Here is an 18,751-nt window from a genome sequence, read left to right as displayed (position 1 = left end):
CACGCTGGCTTCCATCTACTCTCATCTGGCACACAGTAGGGCCCGTGAAACTGCTGACCAAACCCACCCATCACCCTGCTCAGGCCTCCGCGCCCTCAGCAGAGACGCCCCTCACTGTGTCAATTTCCCCCATAAACATCTCCTAGACAACGGCCCTCCCAGCCCCCGCAGGGCCCTCCAGAGTTTCCCAGAATGCCCCAGGGAGGGTTCAGACCATGGGCAGGAGGCCTGCTGCCAGCACGGAGCCCCTGAGGCACTTCAGGCCACAGCCTGGCGAGGGCGAAGCACCAGGAAGTGGATTTGGCTGGGGCTCCCAAAAGCCCACACAGACCAGGGGAGCCAGAGATGGGGGACGTTTCTCCTGCTATCCAGAGAAATTCTTATGACATGTGAGTCCTGGGAAGATCTGGCCAATATGCTCAGAACCATCTCAGCAAACAGGGAGATGGCGCCAGGAGCTCCAGAGCTAGAGCTTAGTGAGAAGTTTCCAGTGGGTATTCCAAGCGTGCTCAGCCCAGCTCTCTGCAGGCTGCAGGCCAGACGCTGCGCTCTGCATGGAGGTGACTTCTGGGGCTGCTGGGAGGTCCTCTGCCAAGGGCAGGTGGGGACACAGCTCTGGCCACCTGTCAATCATGACACCAGAAAGTCACCGGGAAGGAGCATCTCTCAGACCCATGGCCCCAAAGCGACTGTTGGAGTAGAGAAAACCTGTGTGCAGCTGGGCTGAGAAGGGAGCACTCTGCCCCTGGAGCTGACACCTGTGTGGCCTTGGGCAAGTCACTTTCCCTCTCCGAACCTCAGAGACCTCAGTGTCCAGATGTGAATAATTCAGATAAAAGAGGTGCCAAGACAAAGATGCTGCCAGAGATGGAGGAGCTGCATCATAGTGGAAACAGCGCCGATTCATCCGAAAGACAAAACAACCACGAATGTGCCAAATCCACGATGAAAGACTGGACAAAACTAAAGGGACAAAAAGACAAATCCAAACTGTAGTAGAAATCAGCACTCTTTTCTTAGCAACTGATAGACAAAAAAAAAAAAAAGTTAATGACCTAGACAATTTGAACACTGCTACCAAGCACCAATCTCTTCAAGTTAATTAATATGTAGAGAACCAAATACTGCTGTTTCCATATCCTCTTCAAGAGCTTGTGGTCCCTTCTTCAAGAGAGTACACTTAAATATAAAAGGATTAAAGCCATACAGAGCATCTTCTCTGTTCACAGACTTAAATTAGAAATCAATAACCATAAGATATTAAGATAGTCCAATGTTTGGAAATTAAGCAACATACTTCTAAATAATCCATAGGTCAAAGAAAAAAAACACAAGGGAAATTGAAAAATATTTCAAATGAGATGAGAATGAGAAATGACTTATCACAAAGTGTGGGGTGCAGCTAAAGCAGTGCTTAGAGGAACATGCATAGCTTTAATTGCCTCTATTAAAGTAGGGATAATAATCCCTCCCATGCAGTATTTTGGAGAAAAGTAAAGGAGCTCTCATGGGGGAAAGAGGGAAGCATATGGGGAATGCTTAGCAAATATGCCAGTGCCTGGCCCCCTTCTTAAGTATAATTTAGCAGGCATCACTGAGGTTAGAAATTTCTCTCTCCACATCCTGAGGGAAAACATGACTTTGCAGATTCCCCTCTTTTCCCCTAGGGAATACAAGATCAAGAATTTGCCAGGCATGCAGGGGAAGGGGGAGTAGAGACATCAGAAGATGCCACCAGCAGAGTCACTGGGGAGCCACAGGCATTGGTTCTGAGACAAGGTAATAAACCAGAACCAGAAACAACAAAAAGACAGGCCTGAGTCACAAATGGGGTCCAGAAGCCCTTCCCAAGACTCTTCCTGTTCCCCAGAACTCCCCAGGCAGAATTCTCAGAGCTGCAGATGATCCTCAGAAGCCTGTCATTCCTTCCTGACACATCACAGGTGACGCCTGGCTTCTGAGTGAGTTCGCCATCCCTGGAAGGATTCAAGGGGAGACTGAAGACTCTCTGGGGAATGATAAGTAAGGCCACAGAAACAAATATGAACAATTACCGAGTTTTTACTGGGAGCTTGGTCTGTGCAGAACACGTCAACAGCTTTGTCTCACCCTCATGACATCTCTGTGAAGAAAGTTCTAGAAAGGAGGCAAAGGGTGGTATCTGAGAGCCAGACTTTGGGTCAGACACACAGGGATCCCATGTCAGCTCTGCTGCTCCCAGCTCTGACCTTGGCACGTGTCTCCACTTCTCTGAGCCTCAGCCTGTACATCTGTAAAATGGGGATAATCACCTCTGAGGTAAAGGGGGGCATCCACGTAGGTGAGCCATCATTCCTGTCCCAGCTTTACAGCCAAGCCTAAGACAGGCCAGTCGACTTACCAAGTGTCACACAACGGAGAAGGACAAGTGCAAACATCTATCTGAGTCCAAATGGCCCCAGGGCATGGAGGACGGCCAGCTCACCAAATCAGAAGGGACCCTCTGGGGTTACAGATGAGAACCCAGACGACCACAGGGGTGAGGGCAGAGCAGGGAGGAGTCTGGGTGCCCTGGCTGTGGAACACCAGCCTCTCCAACCCCACCCTGCACCTTTCCTCCCCAGCCACTGTGCCCACCTCCTTCCTGGTGCAGCCCAGCTGGACTCCAGAGTCTGTGCCAAGTTGTGTCTTAAGACGGACACCCCTATGGCCAAGAGGAAACAGTGGCACAGGTGAGAGCTAGGCTGGCACACGGGCCCTGCCAGATTCACCTCCAGGCAAGAATGTGAGTGTGTGTGCATGAGTGTGCATGAATGAGAGAGGGTGTGTGGGAGTGAGTGTGTGCATACACATGTGTGTGAGGACATGCGGGTGTGTGTACATGCAAATGACTGTGCAGGTGTATGAGTGCGAATGTGGCGGTGAGGGGGTGAGGGTATAGGTGTGCATGGAAGAGCACGCATGTGAGTGTGTGGGCACAGGTGTGAGACAGTGTATGAGTGTGCACGGGAGTGATGCATGTATGAATGCATGTGACCGCATGTGTAACAGTGAGTGTGCATACAAGCGTGTGGGTGGGTTTGCATGGAAACGTCTATACATACAAGTGTGTGAGCATGGTGCAGGAGAAGGAGGTGCAAGGTGCATGTGTGCGAGAGGGAGGCGGGTGTGCTGGGGTGTGTGGGTCAGAGGAGTGGTGGGGGCAAAACTACCCCACCCTGTGGATGCTGGGGGAGGAGGGGCTTCACTCCCATCTCGTGCAGCCGTCAACAATCCACTGTCCCTCCCACGCAGGCGGCTCCCAGCACGCCTGTTGGCTTGGCCTGCCTCCCTGAAGACCTGCACTGCACCAGGTCTTAAGCCCTAAAGACAGGCCTGGTTCACCTTGTCACCTGCCAAGGGACAGGTGAGCAGTCAGCGTGCTCCAGGTTTCTCCCGTTAATGGGAAGTGCTCTTGAAGAAGGCATCCAGCAGTCACACCCCTGGGCGCTCAGAAAACCAGACCCTGCACTGACCCCAAACACTTCCGAATCAGGAAGAAAATGCAGTTTCCGGAAGAGAAAGAGGTTGAGGCATGGGAGAAGCAGCGATCCCCCCTGCAGGGACCAGGCCACCAGGGCAGTGACACCTTGTCTGCGTGCTGCCTTTCACCATGGGGCTCACACGTGAGGCCACCTGAAGGCCAGGCCCGACCCTCCTCCCATCCTCTGGAGCCTGCCCGGTTTCTCGGACAACAGGGCTGAACCCAGAGGCCATTCTGCACGCCCTGGGGTCCACCAGGTACATTCTGGCCTTCTGTACGAGGCTGATGGTGGGTATTATTCCCAGGATGGCACCTCCTCCTCCCACAGGAGCCCAGACTACCCGGACTCCTGGCAGCGGGGGGCGGGGAGGGTGGGGGAGGGCTTCCCAGGAGCCCTCACTGTCCACCGTGCGTTCCCCATACTTGGTGTGAACAGCCTTGCTGGGGATGCCGCGCAGCCTGGAAGCAGAGCACGAAGCCACATTCTGGACGTTCCGGGGCTCCCTTGTCCAGAGGCTCCTGGGTACAATTGCACAAGAGAAAGAACAGTGTACAGCCGTGAGATGGTCCATCTCAAAGGGCAAGGGCACGCCTGGAGGACGCGCCAGCTCAAAGGGACTGCAGATTCACAGAGCTGGCACTGCAGCTGTGGCAAGGCCCCGCCACGCTCTCGGGACATCCAGGCCTCAACCTACCCTGAGCTGCCATCCAGGTGCCTCCTGGCCTCCCTTTGCTGCTGGGTCTGGACCCCAGGACCCCTCCCAGCCCCATGGCCAGTCCTGTCGCGTCTGGAAGTGTGGAGGCCCCACGCCACTTTTCAGCTGCCGCCCTTATCACTGTCACTCGCCCACACAAGCCTCCTAGCCTGCAAACCTTCCCACCCGAAGCGTGAGACTAGGTTGATGGGTCTGGAAAGGTGAATAAAACTCCGCAGCAGCGGTCAGCCCTCTGACCCTCTCCCTCCGGAACTGAGAGCCTTTCTGAAAGCTGATGCGAGAGACCACGGCAGCCTCCTGCGCTCAATCAGGGGCAGGGCCGTGTGGAAGCCAGGCCCCCACCAGGGCTGCATCGCCTCCCAGAAGCACCCCTGAACTCCAGGGCAGGGGAAAGGCTGAGGCAGTGGCATTGGACTGGCCACTCTCCCTCACCTCCCAGCCCTGCCAATGACGGCCGGCACCTCCACCCCAAACTCTCTTAAGTTTCTGAGCCTTGGCCTCCTTCTCTGAAAAGCGGGAATGATACCATCCGCCCATGGGGCCATTCACGCCCCCTCTGTGGTCCAAGGAGAAATGGGAAGGCTTTAGGGAGGGGAGGAACTGGCACCCTGCCCAAGGTCACCAAGTTAGCCGGTGTCAGTGTGGAGCCCAGATGAGACCCACAAGGATCCCGGGGCCAGCGGACCCTGTGGGCAGCTGCAGAAGCTGGGGCTGACACCAGACACATGGCCCAGCGTTCACCGGCTCTAAGCTTTCCAAGTTCAACATCATGAAACACATGTTCTTTCTATATGTAAAATATGACACAATCTGAAAATGACTTAAAACGTTGAAATGGTTCCCACAGTATAATACATTGGCAGGCAGCACCCTGGCACACATTTAAAGAAGAAAATCAGGACCTTTTAAGGTGACATCACTGGTACGTAAATTCCAGAAGAGGAAGCTTTTCTACATTCGCCACTTAGTTAAATCCTAAGAACTCATCGGATACCCCTTCTCCAGGGAGGCTTCCTGAACCCATCTACCGTCATCTCCCTCCCAGCCTGCCTTCCCATTCAGGAGGGGTGTGATGAGCAGTGCAGAGTGCAGACACTGGAGCCAGGCAGCCTGGGTGCGGATCCCGGCTCCGGCACTTCCCCACTGTGTGACTTTGGGTAAGTGACTTAACCTCTCTGTGCCTCCATTGCCTCGTCTATAGAAACAAATAAGCCCACTCATAAGACAGTGAGACAGTCACGTGGGACAATGCAGGCAAAACTCTTCAGACACTGGCTGGCACCAGGCGCATGCTATCAATGCCCTCTGCTGCTGCCACTGACACTGGCGTCCCCTTGCAGCTCTCATCAGAGCCCGAGGGCTTGGGAGTGGAGGGCCGGAACCTAAATACCCTTTCTGTGCCAACAAATGACACTAATGATGGGCAGGATAGCGTGGCCTCGGTGGGTGACCTTTGAGGGGCCGCCTTTGGGCCCTGGGCTGCCTCCTCTCCCCAGCCCACTCTCGCCAAGTGGAAAGAGCTGCAGCCAGAGGCACCTGCCCCGGGCCCTGGCTTGGCAGGGCAGAATACCAACCCCAGCCTTTGTGCCACTCCAATGAGGTTCTGCACCTCTCGCGGGAAGCCCAATCCAGCAACCGATTTAATCAAGGGCTCCACGCCAAACAGGCCAGGCAGCAGAGCTTAAAACACAGCAGTCAGGGCAACCAGACGCCAGGCAGGGAACCTGAGAGCCATGGGCTCACAGAGCCAGGCCAGACCCCAACCGCCCAGGTCTTCCCTGCCCCACAGCCCCCCGCCAACACATGTAGAAAGACAAGATGGTTAGCGACTGTCAGCTGTGCAGGAGCTGAGGGCTCAGCTAATAGTCTACCATCTACCATCTGCCCCCATTTTCCAGAGGGGAAAACTGAGACCCAGCCAGGGTAGAACATCTTGCCCAAGGCTGCTGTGAGTGTTGGGGCCATAACCCAAGGCTTCTGATGCCCAGGGTTGTGGCTGGAGCAAGGCAGAAGCCCCCAGAGCCAATGCAACCCCCTTCTCAATTCTTAGTACAGCTCCCCTCATCCCAGGGAGAACAAAAACGATAGCCATCTTCAAACGCAAATCCACTGCCTGGAGACCAGGACTAAGAGGATGGACTGCAGGCAGAAGTGATGAAACAGGGCTTCAAGGAGTCACCAATATGACTTTTCCAAACCTAAGCCCCATCACGTCATTTGCCTGCTGAAAACCCCCAACGGGAAAACAGTCCTCAGAGGGTTAAACCTCCAGTAACCCTGGGACGCAGCAACCTTACTCCCAGGCGCGTACTCAAGAGAAATGAAGACATCTGTGAACACTTGCCCATGCGTGTTCACAGCGGCATGATTCAGAGGAGCCGAAAAGCAGATGTCCACGGTCTGATGTTGGGGACACAGAACGTGGTCCATCCATACAACGGCGTTCTTAGCCACAAAACGGGATGAAGCTCTGATCCACGCAACAGCATGGATGAACCCTGAAAACACGGCGCTGCGTGAAAGAAGCCAGTCACAAAAAGGCACGAATTAGATGATTCCACTCACAAGAGATGACCAGAACGGGCAGATCCATAAAGACAGAGGGCAGACGAGTGGGTGCCAGGGGTGGGTGGAGGAGGCGACGGGGATTGACTCCTGACGGGCACAAGGTCTCCTTTGGGGGTGATGGGAATGTTCTGGAACTGGACAGTCATGGTGGTGCACAACTTCGTGACTGCACTGAAACCCACTGAACCGTACACTTTCAAAGGGTGACTTTCACGGTGTGTGAATTGTATCACAATTAAAACAACAACAAAAACCACCATGCTTTCTCCAGGGCAGCCCCACAGTCCCTATTCCCACCTGACGGGTCCCCACCCGCTGCTACAATGGACAGCGTACCCCTCGTCCCCCCCTGCCCACCCCCCGCACCTCCCTCCTCACTGTCCCTCAGTCCCACCTCGAGCCCCTGCCAGGACACTCGTCACTGTGCGGGCGGCAGGCCCCCGCCACCCCTCTCTCCGGCCACTCTGCTGGCCACCATCACTGCCCCCAAGACCCTGCCTGGTTGCTCACTGCTGGGTCCTGGTGTCTAGAACAGTGCCTGGGGCGCAGTGGGCACTCAGTAAACACAGGCTGAAACCTGGAATAGCATCCTTTTCCCGTGGCCTTCCAGGATAAATCCCAGACTCCTCAGCTGTGCCCACGATGCCATCCGTCAGCAGTTCTCACCCTTGCACTTGAATCTGCTAGAAGCTTTAAAATACCATGGCCCGGGACCACCCCTCAGAGATCCTGATTTAACAGGCCTGGGGGCAGGGCCCTGTCATTGGTATTTTTAAATTCAGATTGATTGACACTGATTCGAGTGTGCACCCAGGGATTCCAAACACCGCCGGGAATGCTGGTCCTGCCCACCCCTCGTGCCCGTCCCCTCTTCTGGCTCCATGCAGAATGACTGTTCTCCAGCACATTACCCCCCAACATCCAGGCCTTAACACCTGCTCCTCTGCCAGGAGCACATGGCCCCTACACGGACTTGGCTGAATCCTTTTCAGTCTTCAGGACTCAGCTTAGATGTCACCTCCTCCAGGAAGTCTTCCCTGTGCATGCCTGTTTCTCACCCTGCCATAGGCTCTCAGCAGACCCTACCCTGACCTCAGCACAGAACTCAATGCACTGCACAACCACAGCTGAACCTCTTCACTGGTTCCTCATCCTCTCATCGCCCAAGAGCACCCTGAGGTCAGGGGATGCCTGATGTCATAGCAGGTGCCCAGAGCGCCAGATGCTCCCGGAGTGCCTGGCCCAGGGCAGACACACGTTGTTCAGTTAGTGGGTAGAATATGGGTGTGCTTCTCCAAGGTAGATATGGATGAGGGTAGAGGCTCGCACAGGGACGGAAGGCAGGACTGCAGTTCGTCCCTGGCCCAGCACTGCCACCAGGGTATAGTGTTGTCTGAAAGTGATGGTCTGTGAGATTCTTCCTGACCCTAACATGTTATCCTCCAAGGGACAGAACCCCATGGCGTTTTGGGGTCCCGGCATCATATACTAAATTTAAAACCAGGCCCCAAGATGAAGTCATGCTCCTGTTCCTAGCCTCACAGCAGAGACTGCCAATAAATCACAAGACATTTTCCTAGAGAGTCCAGACATGGCCTCAGAACCCTTCTTAACACAGCACGAGATGGCAGAATGAGACACCACGTACACAACGCAAATCGCCTGTGATCTTTGCAGACCAGTCCTGTCACTTTGACGGATGGGGAAACTGGATGAAGGTCGCCCAGTGAGGAGGGGCTCCTTCCACAACTGACCCCAAGAGTGTCCCACCTGGGGCTATGTGCAGTCAGGAGGCAACTCCTGCAACGCTCTTCTCCGAGGACAGACATGGCATCTCTCTTCAGTGTCCCCACTAGAACGGGGACCTGAGGCGGAAGAGGGCCCTGAATTCTGGATGCGGGGTCTTCCCCAGCCAATAAAATGTGCCCAGAAGCTATACATCCTCCAAAGACACTCCCAGCAGAGTTAACCTCACAAGGGTGAGATCCTGAGAGATCTAAGCAGAGGAGGAACCAGGAAGCTTTGCAGACCCTGGCTCCTCCAGCCTCACCCCTTCCCCCTCCTGCTTCCAGGGGAGGCCGAGTTTTGAAGACCTTTCGCCTTCACTTGCTCCTTCCCCTGGTTTTCTCCGACTGCCTCCGGGTTTAGGGGGGGCACAGCTGGAAAGCTCACTCCTCTGAGTTTGAGAAGGGCCTGGCCACTTTCCAGCTGCTGCCAAGGAGAGGGTGCCAGTACCAGCCCCAGCCAGGCTGCCTCCTGTGGCACCTTCCAGAAGGTCCCCACTTCCAATCAGTCCTGACCAGGTGTTCCAGAGCCTGGGCCTGGGGAGGAGGGGCAGCCAGGCCCCCTGAGGAGCAGGGAACTGCGTGGGCGCAGATAGTCAGGAAGCATGGGAAACAGATGTGCACGTGGCCTGATGGGTGGGTGACGACAGACGATCTCTGCAGACCTCAGATGTCCCTGCAGAGAAGAAAGGTGGTTGCGGCAGCAACACCTGTTCTGGGCTCGGAGGCCACACTCGGGGGGCCTGGCCGGGGCATCCCCACAGTGAGAGGCTGGGGTATGGTTAGGTAAACAGCTGCATGGGCCATTAACCAGAATGCTCTCCGGACAGAGTCCTGGAAGCGGGAAGCGCGGCCCGCCCGCCAACTGGCTTGCAGGGAGAGCCAATCCATCATGCAGCAGACCCATCTTCGACGGGAGCTCTCCCAGCAACAGAAGGAAGGTGCCGGCTAAGACCTCAACAGATGGGCCACACTGGGGAAGCCAAGGCACGGGGCACCACTGCTCAGTAAGCAAAGAAACTCAGGGGCGCAGCCAAGGCAGCCAAGTGGGGCGTCTCAGGGCCTCTGCCCCATGCAAGCTAACTCCTGCCCCTGAGATGTTCTAGAGGCTGTGGCAAGGAGGGGTGGGCACACACAGGAAATTAAGAGCCACTGCCCCACCTCCAGGCCATGGCCACCTCCACAACTGCAGACCCACAGAAGACAGAAAGGCAGGATTTGGGGAGGCCAAGGTGGGAGGATCACTTGACCTTAGGAGATCAGCCAGGGCAACAGAGTCTCTAGAAAACAACAAAAAATTAGCTTGGCATGGTGGCGCACACCTATGGTCCCAGCTACTCAGAAGACTGGGGTGGGAGGTTTGCTTGAACTCAGGAGGGGGAGGCTGCAGTGAGTGGACATTGTACCATTGCACGCCAGCCTGGGCAACAGAGTGAGACCCTGTCTCAAAACAAAAGAAAAGAAGCAAACAAAAAGGCAAGACCAAGTAGAGGCTGGAGCACAGACTCAAGAGCTGGACTCAGGCCCGACGCTGGTCCTGGGGTTACTAGCTGAGTGACCTTGGACAAGTTGCTTAACCTCTCTGGACTTATTTCCTTATTTATGAAAAGGGAACAGTGGCACCTCCTGAAACCGGGCTGCGGCGACGCTTCAGTATGTGTGAATACAGGTGAAGTGTGCACGCCTCCTGGAGGGTGGGAAGCACTCCATAATGGTTATCACCCGCATTATCACGTCCCCAAATGCTGCCCCCAACATCCTGGCCAGCCTTGTTTCTAGCTCTGAAGGGAGGGACAGCCGTTCCCCATCCCAGCAGAAAGGCAGCAGGCAGAGGCTGCAACCTCAGAAACCCAGCGTCGCGCCAGCAGCACTTCACAGGGGAAGGGGGCGTCAACGCATCCGCACCCCCACTGCGAGCCAGGCGCTCTCACCCAGGCCGGCTCACTCGGTTCCAAGGCCCAGACAGGGCAAGAGTCTTACCCAGCATCACACAGCCGACTCCCAGCAGCATGAATATTGAAGCCTGGCTTGTCTTAAGGCAAGCCCGGGGTCCTTCCAGGGTTTCACAGAGCTTCCTTGGGAAGCTTGCAGGGAAGGGTCCGTCCTTGGGGCAGGAGTGCCCAGCCCAGAAGAGCAGGCTTCAGCCCTCCCCAGGCCACCCCAGACACAGCCCTGGCGAAGGAGGCACGAGTCAGGTGCCTGCAGAGCATGGTGCTCTCCGGGGACCCGGGGCCCAGCTGGAGGGAAAAGTGCAAATCCTATCCAAAGCAGAAGGTGCAGGGGACACCCTCCTCCTCTTCTTTCTTCTTTTCTTCTCTTTGTTTTTCTCATGTTTCCTCTTGTGTTTTAAAGCTGATTCACTAACGCATGAACACATCATAGGGAACAACTGAGGAGTCACAGGAAGCAGCACAGATCATGGTTCTGGGACATGCCACGTCCCCAGCTGAGTGGCTTCCCCGCAGCTAACTTCCAGTGCCCTCCTCATCCCACGTAAATTCTCAAACCACCACCCAAAAGACAGATGGGAAGATGCACGTGAGGATCAAGATCTTGGGGGCTGGCATGAGGAAATGGGCTTGGGGACAGCCCCTCCACCCTCTCCCCCTCCCCAGGGGGCTCACAGGCTTCTCCCCTGCCCGGAGCCCCAGCTCTCATTCCCAGCTCCTGCAAGTGCCACCTTCGCTGCCCATGCCCACCCTGGCACTGGGTCCTAAGTTTAATCTGCTCGGCTACTTCTCGGCACTTTGCTCTGCTGGAAGTGGCTCCTCCCCTCCACTCCTCATGTGTGTCCCCCTCCCCCATGACACTGGAGGCTCTGTGCTTGCCACCAGATCCCCAGCATCTGGAACCGCGCCTGGCTCAGAGTTGGCGCTCCATAAATATTTGTTGAATGAATGGGAAGGAGGGGGAGGGAGGACGGAAGACCAGAAGGCTGCCATTTCCGGCATTCTCCCGGCTGTCAATCGTGCTTCCCTGGGAGCTGAGAGCTGAGGCTTCTCCTTTCCCTCCGTCCAGGGGAGCCTGAGACCCATCAGAGCTGTCCTCTCTGTGGGCAGACCTGCCCCAGCGGCCTCACCACCCACCTGGATTGCTGCCACCTCTGGGCCCTGAGCAGGTCTCTTCTCAGTCCGTTCCACTTTCTTTCAAGAAATTGTTATTGCTCCCCTGAGCCTTCAACTTCAAATCCAACCTCCTATTCCTGATTTCAAGGCCTGGAGTTCACTCCAACCTTATTTCCTCTCATCCACAACAGGCACCTCCCGCCCACGGAGGCTGAACAGGTCACCCCTGCTTCTGGGCCTGTTTGCCTGCCTCATTCCAACAAATCCTACCTCTTTTCTGAGGCTTGACTCAAGCTCCACCTCCTCCAGGCAGCTGGTGGAAGAGGGCGTAGGGAGCAGAAGCAGGTTCAAAACCCACCTCAGATACCCACTGGCTGTGTGTCGTCTGACTTCTCTGAGTCTTGGTTGACTCATCTATAAAATGATATAAGAAGGCCTCAAGAGCCATGGTAAGGAGTGAATGCACTAACTTGTTCTAGGGAACAGAGCACACATCCATACCACATGAAACCTCACCAAACCCATGCTGACCCCTTCTGGGCAGACACCAGCCTGCGTTCCCGTCCACACCAGACTACTCTCCACTCCCCCTTCCCAGCTGCCTGGGAAACGGCGGCTTCTTGTTTCCTGGCGTTCTTATCAGCCAAGGCCGACGGGCAGCATCCCATCAACTCCTGACACGTAAGCAAATCCACATGAGAAAATACATCAGAATTTGGATACTTTGCACAAAACCCTGTGTTTGAGGATTTGCAGAGAGTTCTGACTGCCCCTTGAAACACCACTGCCAGGTATAAAACTGGCACCCAGCCTGCAAGCCAGCACCTCGCACACAGAACCAACCCACATCCAAGAAGAATTTGCTCCTATGCACCAGGGTGGAGGACACGAGGGTCCCACTATATGTCAAGCATCTGACCCTCTGGGGGAACTTACATTTCCCCCAATCCATTGAACTCTCACCATGTCCCTACAAAGCAGGTGGTATGTTTCCACTTCTCAACCAAGGAAACTGACATTCCACCAGGATAAGAAACTAACTCACAGGTACTTAGCAAGAGAAAGGGCAGAATTTCGAAATCTGCCTCAGATACCTACTGACTGAGTGTTGTCTGACTTATCTGAGTCTTGGTTGACTCATCTATAAAATGAGATGAGAAGGCCTCGCAGCGTCATGGTAAGGAACAAATGAACTGGGGTCAGTCTTGCTCCAAAACTTGTTCTCTTCTCCCAGTTTCAGCCCTTTTGGGAACTGCAGCTCTTCTGATTCCCACAGGCTGCACTGCTATATGCCGAAGAGGAGAGCTTCAGCATCTGTGACGGGAGACGATGTGCTCATCCAATTAAAACGAGAGACCATCCCACCAAAGCCACAAAGACAGCTTGAAAGTCCAAAGCTGTCATCAGTAGAAAAGGAAATCTGAGTAGAGCATGAAGACGGGGGCCGCGTATCGGGGGAGAGGTGGCCAATCATGGCAGAGCACACTTCCCGGGTGCAGCCACTATAAGTGAACATGTCCCCTAGAGAGTCCACCTCCGTGCCCCACACGTGCAGGTGGGAGGCAGGATCAGGAAGCTTTCAAAGGGTGGAATGACCCTTTCTGAACAGGACAGCGCCACCTTTCCCATCCACACGTCCCTCTGCCCACACATGGCCAGCAGCTGCCACTACAGGCGTTTGATTAAAACAAGTCGCACTGACTGTCTTTGGCAGAAATGAGCATCCATGCCCCGGTGGCCGGGTTGGTGACTGCCACTCACGGACGCCTACATCTACCTCCCCAGACCCACCGGGAGCAGTTCCTGCTTGGTCCCTTGCAAAGCCGGATCCCAAATTAACTGAGCCCCGTCTGGCTCCTCGCGGGCAGGCAGCAGGAAGGCAGGCGCCTTATAAACAGGGAGAGTGCCAGGCCTCCCGTCTGCCTCCTGCACAGCTGACTTGCAGAGAAGAAAGACTCTCTTCCCGCTGGGGGAAAAGTCTGTTTAGGCCACTGTCCCTCAAATTCCACACCCCCATGTCTGGAACCCTGTTTCCCTCCGCCGTAAAGCAAGCACGGTCTCAAAAGAACAGTGTGAACTTAGGTGGAAAACTCTGGAAAAGCCAAGCCACACGGGAGCTAGAACGGAGAGGAACTTCCACCTCTGATGTGTTTCAAACCGGGTGAGCACGGAGACCTCTCTGTGACCCGCACGGCTGGACTAATTACCAATGTTATCAGGCGGATGACAGACATGCCCCGAACTTCCTCTGTTTGATAGATCCCACTGCAAACACACCCAAGTTCAGGCCCGTGCCTGCTGTTCTCAGCAGTGCCCTATTCTTCCCTAAGACCACTCCTGATCCCCACTCCTCTGACCCCTGCCCCATGCCTCCAAGGTCAGCCAGGCCAACGTACCCACCAAGCACCAGCCCAGTGACTCAGGGAGGGTACCTCCCCGGGAACACCCCGCACAGAACCAGTGAAAACTCCTCCTTCAGAGTTTTTCTGAGGAACAGAAAACATCTCTCCCTTCCCTGAATGGATTTTGGAGGAAGCGTCTAAGATGAGATGAAAATTGCTGCTTACCTTCGTCGCTGCTGCCACTGGGGAGCTCCAGCTCATGGGTCCTTGGTGGGTGAGCCCTTGGCCCGCACACACCAGGGTCCCACACTCCACGCAAGCACCGATGATCAGCTGCTGTCCGTCATCCACCAACAGGCTGTGGCTTGCTCGCAGGGTGTATAGGAACAGGGGCAGCCGGGCCACCCGCACGGACTTCAGCCCCAGACACCGTTTTTTCTCCTGCTGACAAAAGAAGCACACGAACGTCTCCACCTGGTACTGCCGGGACCAGGCGCTGACAGCGTGGTGGGAGCTGCGGGCCTCATGCTGCAGCCACTGGGCCAGCAGGTCATGGTAGCAGAGCACACAGGTAGCCACCAGGCCGGTGGAGTCCACAGGCCTGGCACGAGGGGCAGGCGGGTACACGGTGAGGAAAGGGAAGAAGGGCTCCTTCTCGCCCAAGCGGCTGGCGGGGTTCACGTTGAGCTGGAACTCCTTCCCGGGGCCCAGCTCAGCCCCACAGATGTAGCAGATGGACACGGGGCCGCCCTGGGCCGACGCCGGCAGCTCGGAGAGGGCAGGGTCGGAGGCGGAGAAGGCCTGGTGGTACCTGCCCAGGAAGCCCTGCACGGAGGTGATGAGCTCCTCGTTCTGGCAGGCCCGGTACAGGGCCCAGACATCCTCCAGGACGCTGAAGCACTTGGGGCAGCTGCGGACTTCACAGCGCTTGTTGGGGCCCTGGGCGTTGGGCGGGCAGGGCAGGAGGCTGAGGAAGGGGAAATGCATGGTGCTCCTGGCGTTGCCGTTGAGGATCCTGGAGGGGACCGCCCGGGCATCCGGGGTACAGTCCTCCCCACAGAGGTAGCAGGCCTCTCGCAGGGCCCCGGAGGGCAGACCCTCTTCCCTCGGGAGCCTCCTGCCCTTGGAGGCCATGCCGGGGGAGTGGCTGTCCAGGGGCACCACATAGAGTCGCTGCAGGACCGGCACGTTGGCCAGCTCGAAGCTCTGCCACTGCTGCGTGAGGGAGGAGAAGCAGCTGGCGCACACCAGGGTACTGCCGCCCTCGCTGATGGGCTGTGCCCCTGGGGGCGGGCTGTGCAGCCACAGGAAGGGGAAGAACGGGGCCTGAGCCAGCTTCTCCTGCTTCTGCACGTGGACCTGGTGGTGCGAGGCCGGGGACAGCGGGGCCCCGCAGATGTAGCAGCAAAGGCCTTCTGCTGGTGCCGCCCGGCTGTCCGGGAGAGCCCGGGGGACACGGTCCCTGTTCTTCTCTTTGGGGTTGCAGACGCCTGGGAAAGGCTGTTCCTTGTGGTCCTCTTCCCCACTGGTGATGTTGATGTCACTGTCCTCGGAGGTGCAGAAGCCCCGGAGGGTCTCCCCCAGCGGCCTGCTCTCCAGGGTCTTAGTGGCTCTGCCAGAGGGAGGGCCTTTCATGCCGTCTGCAGGGGCCTCCTGGACAAGAGGGCCTTGCCAAGGATCCTGAATGCCCCTCAGGACGCTGGCCCGGGCCTCGGGAACCCAGTGCCTCCCAACCCCCTTCCGCCGGCGCCTAACCCCGGCCTTGGGCTCCCCATCCGCGTGGGCCTTCGCGGGCAGCCCCTCCTCCTCCGCGCGCCCCTGCGCCGAGGCCTCTGCGCCCTGTCCCGGAGCGGGTCCCAGAGCCGGCCTCCACTCCTGGCCGCGCCCCCCGCGAGGCCCTGGCCCTGGGGCCCCGTCCTGGTGGGGGCTGGCGGCGTCCCGCGCGGGCGGGTCGGGCTCGGAAAGGGGATCGGTGTCCGACAGCTCCGACAGGTCGGAGTCTCGCGTCTCCTCCGCGGCCCCGCGCAGCCGGGGGCCGCCACCGTCGTCCTCGTCGTCGTCGCCGGTGGCGCTGCCCAGCGCGTAGGCGACGTTCCACTCGCGGGGGGCCCCGGCGCCGCCACGGCGGCCGCCTGCGCCCGCGTCGCACTGGTGGGGCCGCTTGAGCCAGTACATGCGCTTGTCCACCGGAGTGCGGGCGCGCTCGAAGGCGGCCCACTGCTCGCCCAGGAAGCAGCGGCACACGGCGCACACCAACACGCAGCCGTCGGCCGGGGACAGCTCGCGCGCGCCGGGCGCCGGCTCCTGCTGCTGCAGGAACGGGAAGAAGGGCTGCGCCGGGGTCCCCGCGCCCGCCGCCGGCTGCTTCACCTGCAGCTTCAGCTCCTTGCCGCGCCCGATGCCGCCGCCGCAGATGAAGCAGGAGAGCGGCGCGCCGCCCGCCGCCCGCTCGCCCACGGCTGCCATGAGCCGCTGCTTGCGGGAGACCGGGGCCGGCCGCCCGCTCATGGCCGCGCCGCGCCGCCCGCCCGGGCCCCCGCGCGCCCCGGGCCGCCCTCAGCTCCCGCCCGCGCCGCCGCCGCCGCGCCCAACTTGGAGCATGTGTGCGCGCCGCAAAGTTTGGCGGCGGGCGGCCGGCGCGGGCGCGGGCGCACGGCCCCTCGCAGCGGCGCCCCCCCGGGCCTGCCGAGCCCCCCCCGGCGGCGGCGCGGGCCGAGGCGGCGCCGCGGCGAGCGCGCCCGGAACGCAGCGGCGGCGGCGGCTGCGGCGGCGGCGGGGCCCGGGCGGCTGGAGCGGCAGCCGCATGTGCGAGCTCCGGCGCCTGCCAAGGCGTGGGGTCATTTAATTGGGGAGGAGGGGGCGGGGCGGCGGCGGGCGAGAGGGGCGGGGAGGGGCGGAGGGCGGGCGCGCGGCGGGCGGGGGAATCCCTCCCCGCGCGCTCCCTCCCCCCGCCCTCCTCCTCCAAGCCTGCCTCCCTCCCGCCCGCCGCCGCCTCCCCCCGCGTCCCAAACTGCGCACAATAGCGGCCGGCTCCTCTATCTATTTTGTGTCCAGCCGGAGCCGCGCGCGATGATTCATTGCCCCAATTAGGGGCTCTCTGCAGCGCGCCCGGCTCTAGCCGTCTGAAGGGTCTCCTGGGGGACCCGCCGAAACCCATCAGCGGCTGGAGCTAGTCTTTAAGTAAAGGTCAATCAGGACGCGGGAGGAGCCAGGTAAGGACGCTGCGGGCGCCCCTGGAGGCGGAGGAACCCCCCACCCCAGGGCTGCAGTAAGGGCAGCCCCAGCCTAGATGCAGGCACCCTGCCGGGTTCGTTCAGGGTTGTCCGACCCTCTCAAAAGGGGGGACCAAGCGAGAAGGCCATTTACAGTCCCGAACAGGCCTGAGTTGGGGATACCATTCAGGGCCCCGCGTTCTAATTTTGGAGAGAGAAGAGAGGAGCCGTCCCCGTCTCCTAGAACCCGTTAGTGAATGCATCATCCTGCGGACAGTCTGAGGCCTGCTCTGCCCCTTCCCACCATCGACAGGGGTCACTGGGTCACCAGCAGAGGTAGAAAGGGTCCTGTGTGTCCCAAGGTCAGTGAATCAACCTCTCTGGGTCCTGATTTCATTGCCTTCAACAGGAGCTGCAGCAGGGGATTAACTGTTTCCGTGTCTTTATTGTACATGTGTAGAGATCCATTGTATTTATTTAACAAGCAGAGGGACTTGCGTTGCGAGGCGCTTAGGGTTAACTGTGGTGATCAGCCCCATTTCACATACAGGTAAGAAGTGGCATTGAGTGTTAAGTTTTCATCCAAAGGGGCTAAGCAGAATTCAGACCCAGGACGTCGGGCTCCAGGCCCTACTCTTGACCACCAGGGCGAGTAGCCGTGCGAGGCAAACGTCTGGTCCACGTCGCCAGTCTGCTGATGGGGACGGGACCGTCCATGGCAGGACAAGGCCAGGATCCCTGGGTCCTCCCGGATGATCTGGCTCAGGCCCTGGTCCAGTCTAGGCATCTCCAGACCTCTCATTCCCCATCTGTGAAATGGCACCCCTTCCAGCTTCAAAATTCTACGAGTGTCTGACTTCTGGGCAGTTTAGAGCTTCCTCATTTGCAAGCAGCAGCCCAGAATCAGCCTGGGGACAAAGGTGCCCGGTGGTCCCCTCCACCCTCTGGGACACTGAAATGTAAATAAAACTGGGCTTCCTCTTGGCAAGGAAGAGGGCCATGCATTGTAAACAAACGCGAGAAGAAGGCCTCCGGAATCCCTGGGGGATATTCCAGGGCTCAACCCTTAGTCCAAGGGTTAACAGGAAATCATCATTGGTTGGGACTTTGGGCCTTCACCCTGGCCCAGAGGAATGCTGTGTCAGCAAAAGTGTCCCGAAGGAATGTTGGGAGCGGGGCAGGGGGCTTCTTGGCTCCTGGCATTTTTAATACCTGGAGAGAGGAGGAGGGCTGATTAGGAAAAGTTTAAAGGGCAATGTCTGTTGAATTGCATCCTTGCACAGTTAAAGAGGGACTATTAGGTCCCACACAGACCGAGAGGTTGCTAGTAAGACACTGCCAGGCTGGGGACATGCAGGTCAGCGGGTGAGTTAAACATGGGTTCCTTAGGGCTCAGCACGTGCTGTCCCTTCTGCTTCAAATGCATTTTGGGCTCATCTGTATGGCCATGGCCGCAGCATCATCCTCAGAGGCCTCCCTTTCCTCTCTAGAGCAGGTGCTGTTCTGCGCTTCTCCTCATCCCAGCTCCCCAGCGCAGGAGTTTGCCATTGATTTTATTGATT

General features: G+C 57.9%; 1 protein-coding gene across 4 annotated transcripts in view; it reads right to left on the bottom strand.

The window, feature by feature from the left end:
- Positions 1–16,448, bottom strand: part of GSE1 (Gse1 coiled-coil protein) — a 502,305-nt gene extending 485,857 nt beyond the window's left edge. For 2 of the 4 annotated variants that reach the window (XM_008974329.6, XM_034940851.3), the window contains exon 1: positions 14,203–16,446. In XM_008974329.6, coding sequence (XP_008972577.5) covers positions 14,203–16,443 — 2,241 coding nt within the window. In that variant the 5' untranslated portion in view covers positions 16,444–16,446. Of the gene's footprint in view, positions 1–14,202 lie in introns of all 4 variants that reach the window. The other 2 variants (XM_063597799.1, XM_014341875.5) reach the window with 2 other exon arrangements.
- Positions 16,449–18,751: the final 2,303 nt, after the last annotated feature.

The sequence above is a fragment of the Pan paniscus genome, chromosome 18 (genome assembly GCF_029289425.2).
Source record: "Pan paniscus chromosome 18, NHGRI_mPanPan1-v2.0_pri, whole genome shotgun sequence".
NCBI classification, from domain to species: Eukaryota; Metazoa; Chordata; class Mammalia; order Primates; family Hominidae; genus Pan; species Pan paniscus.
Note: the sequence above shows the minus strand (reverse complement) of the source record. Positions and strands in the feature narration are given on the sequence as shown.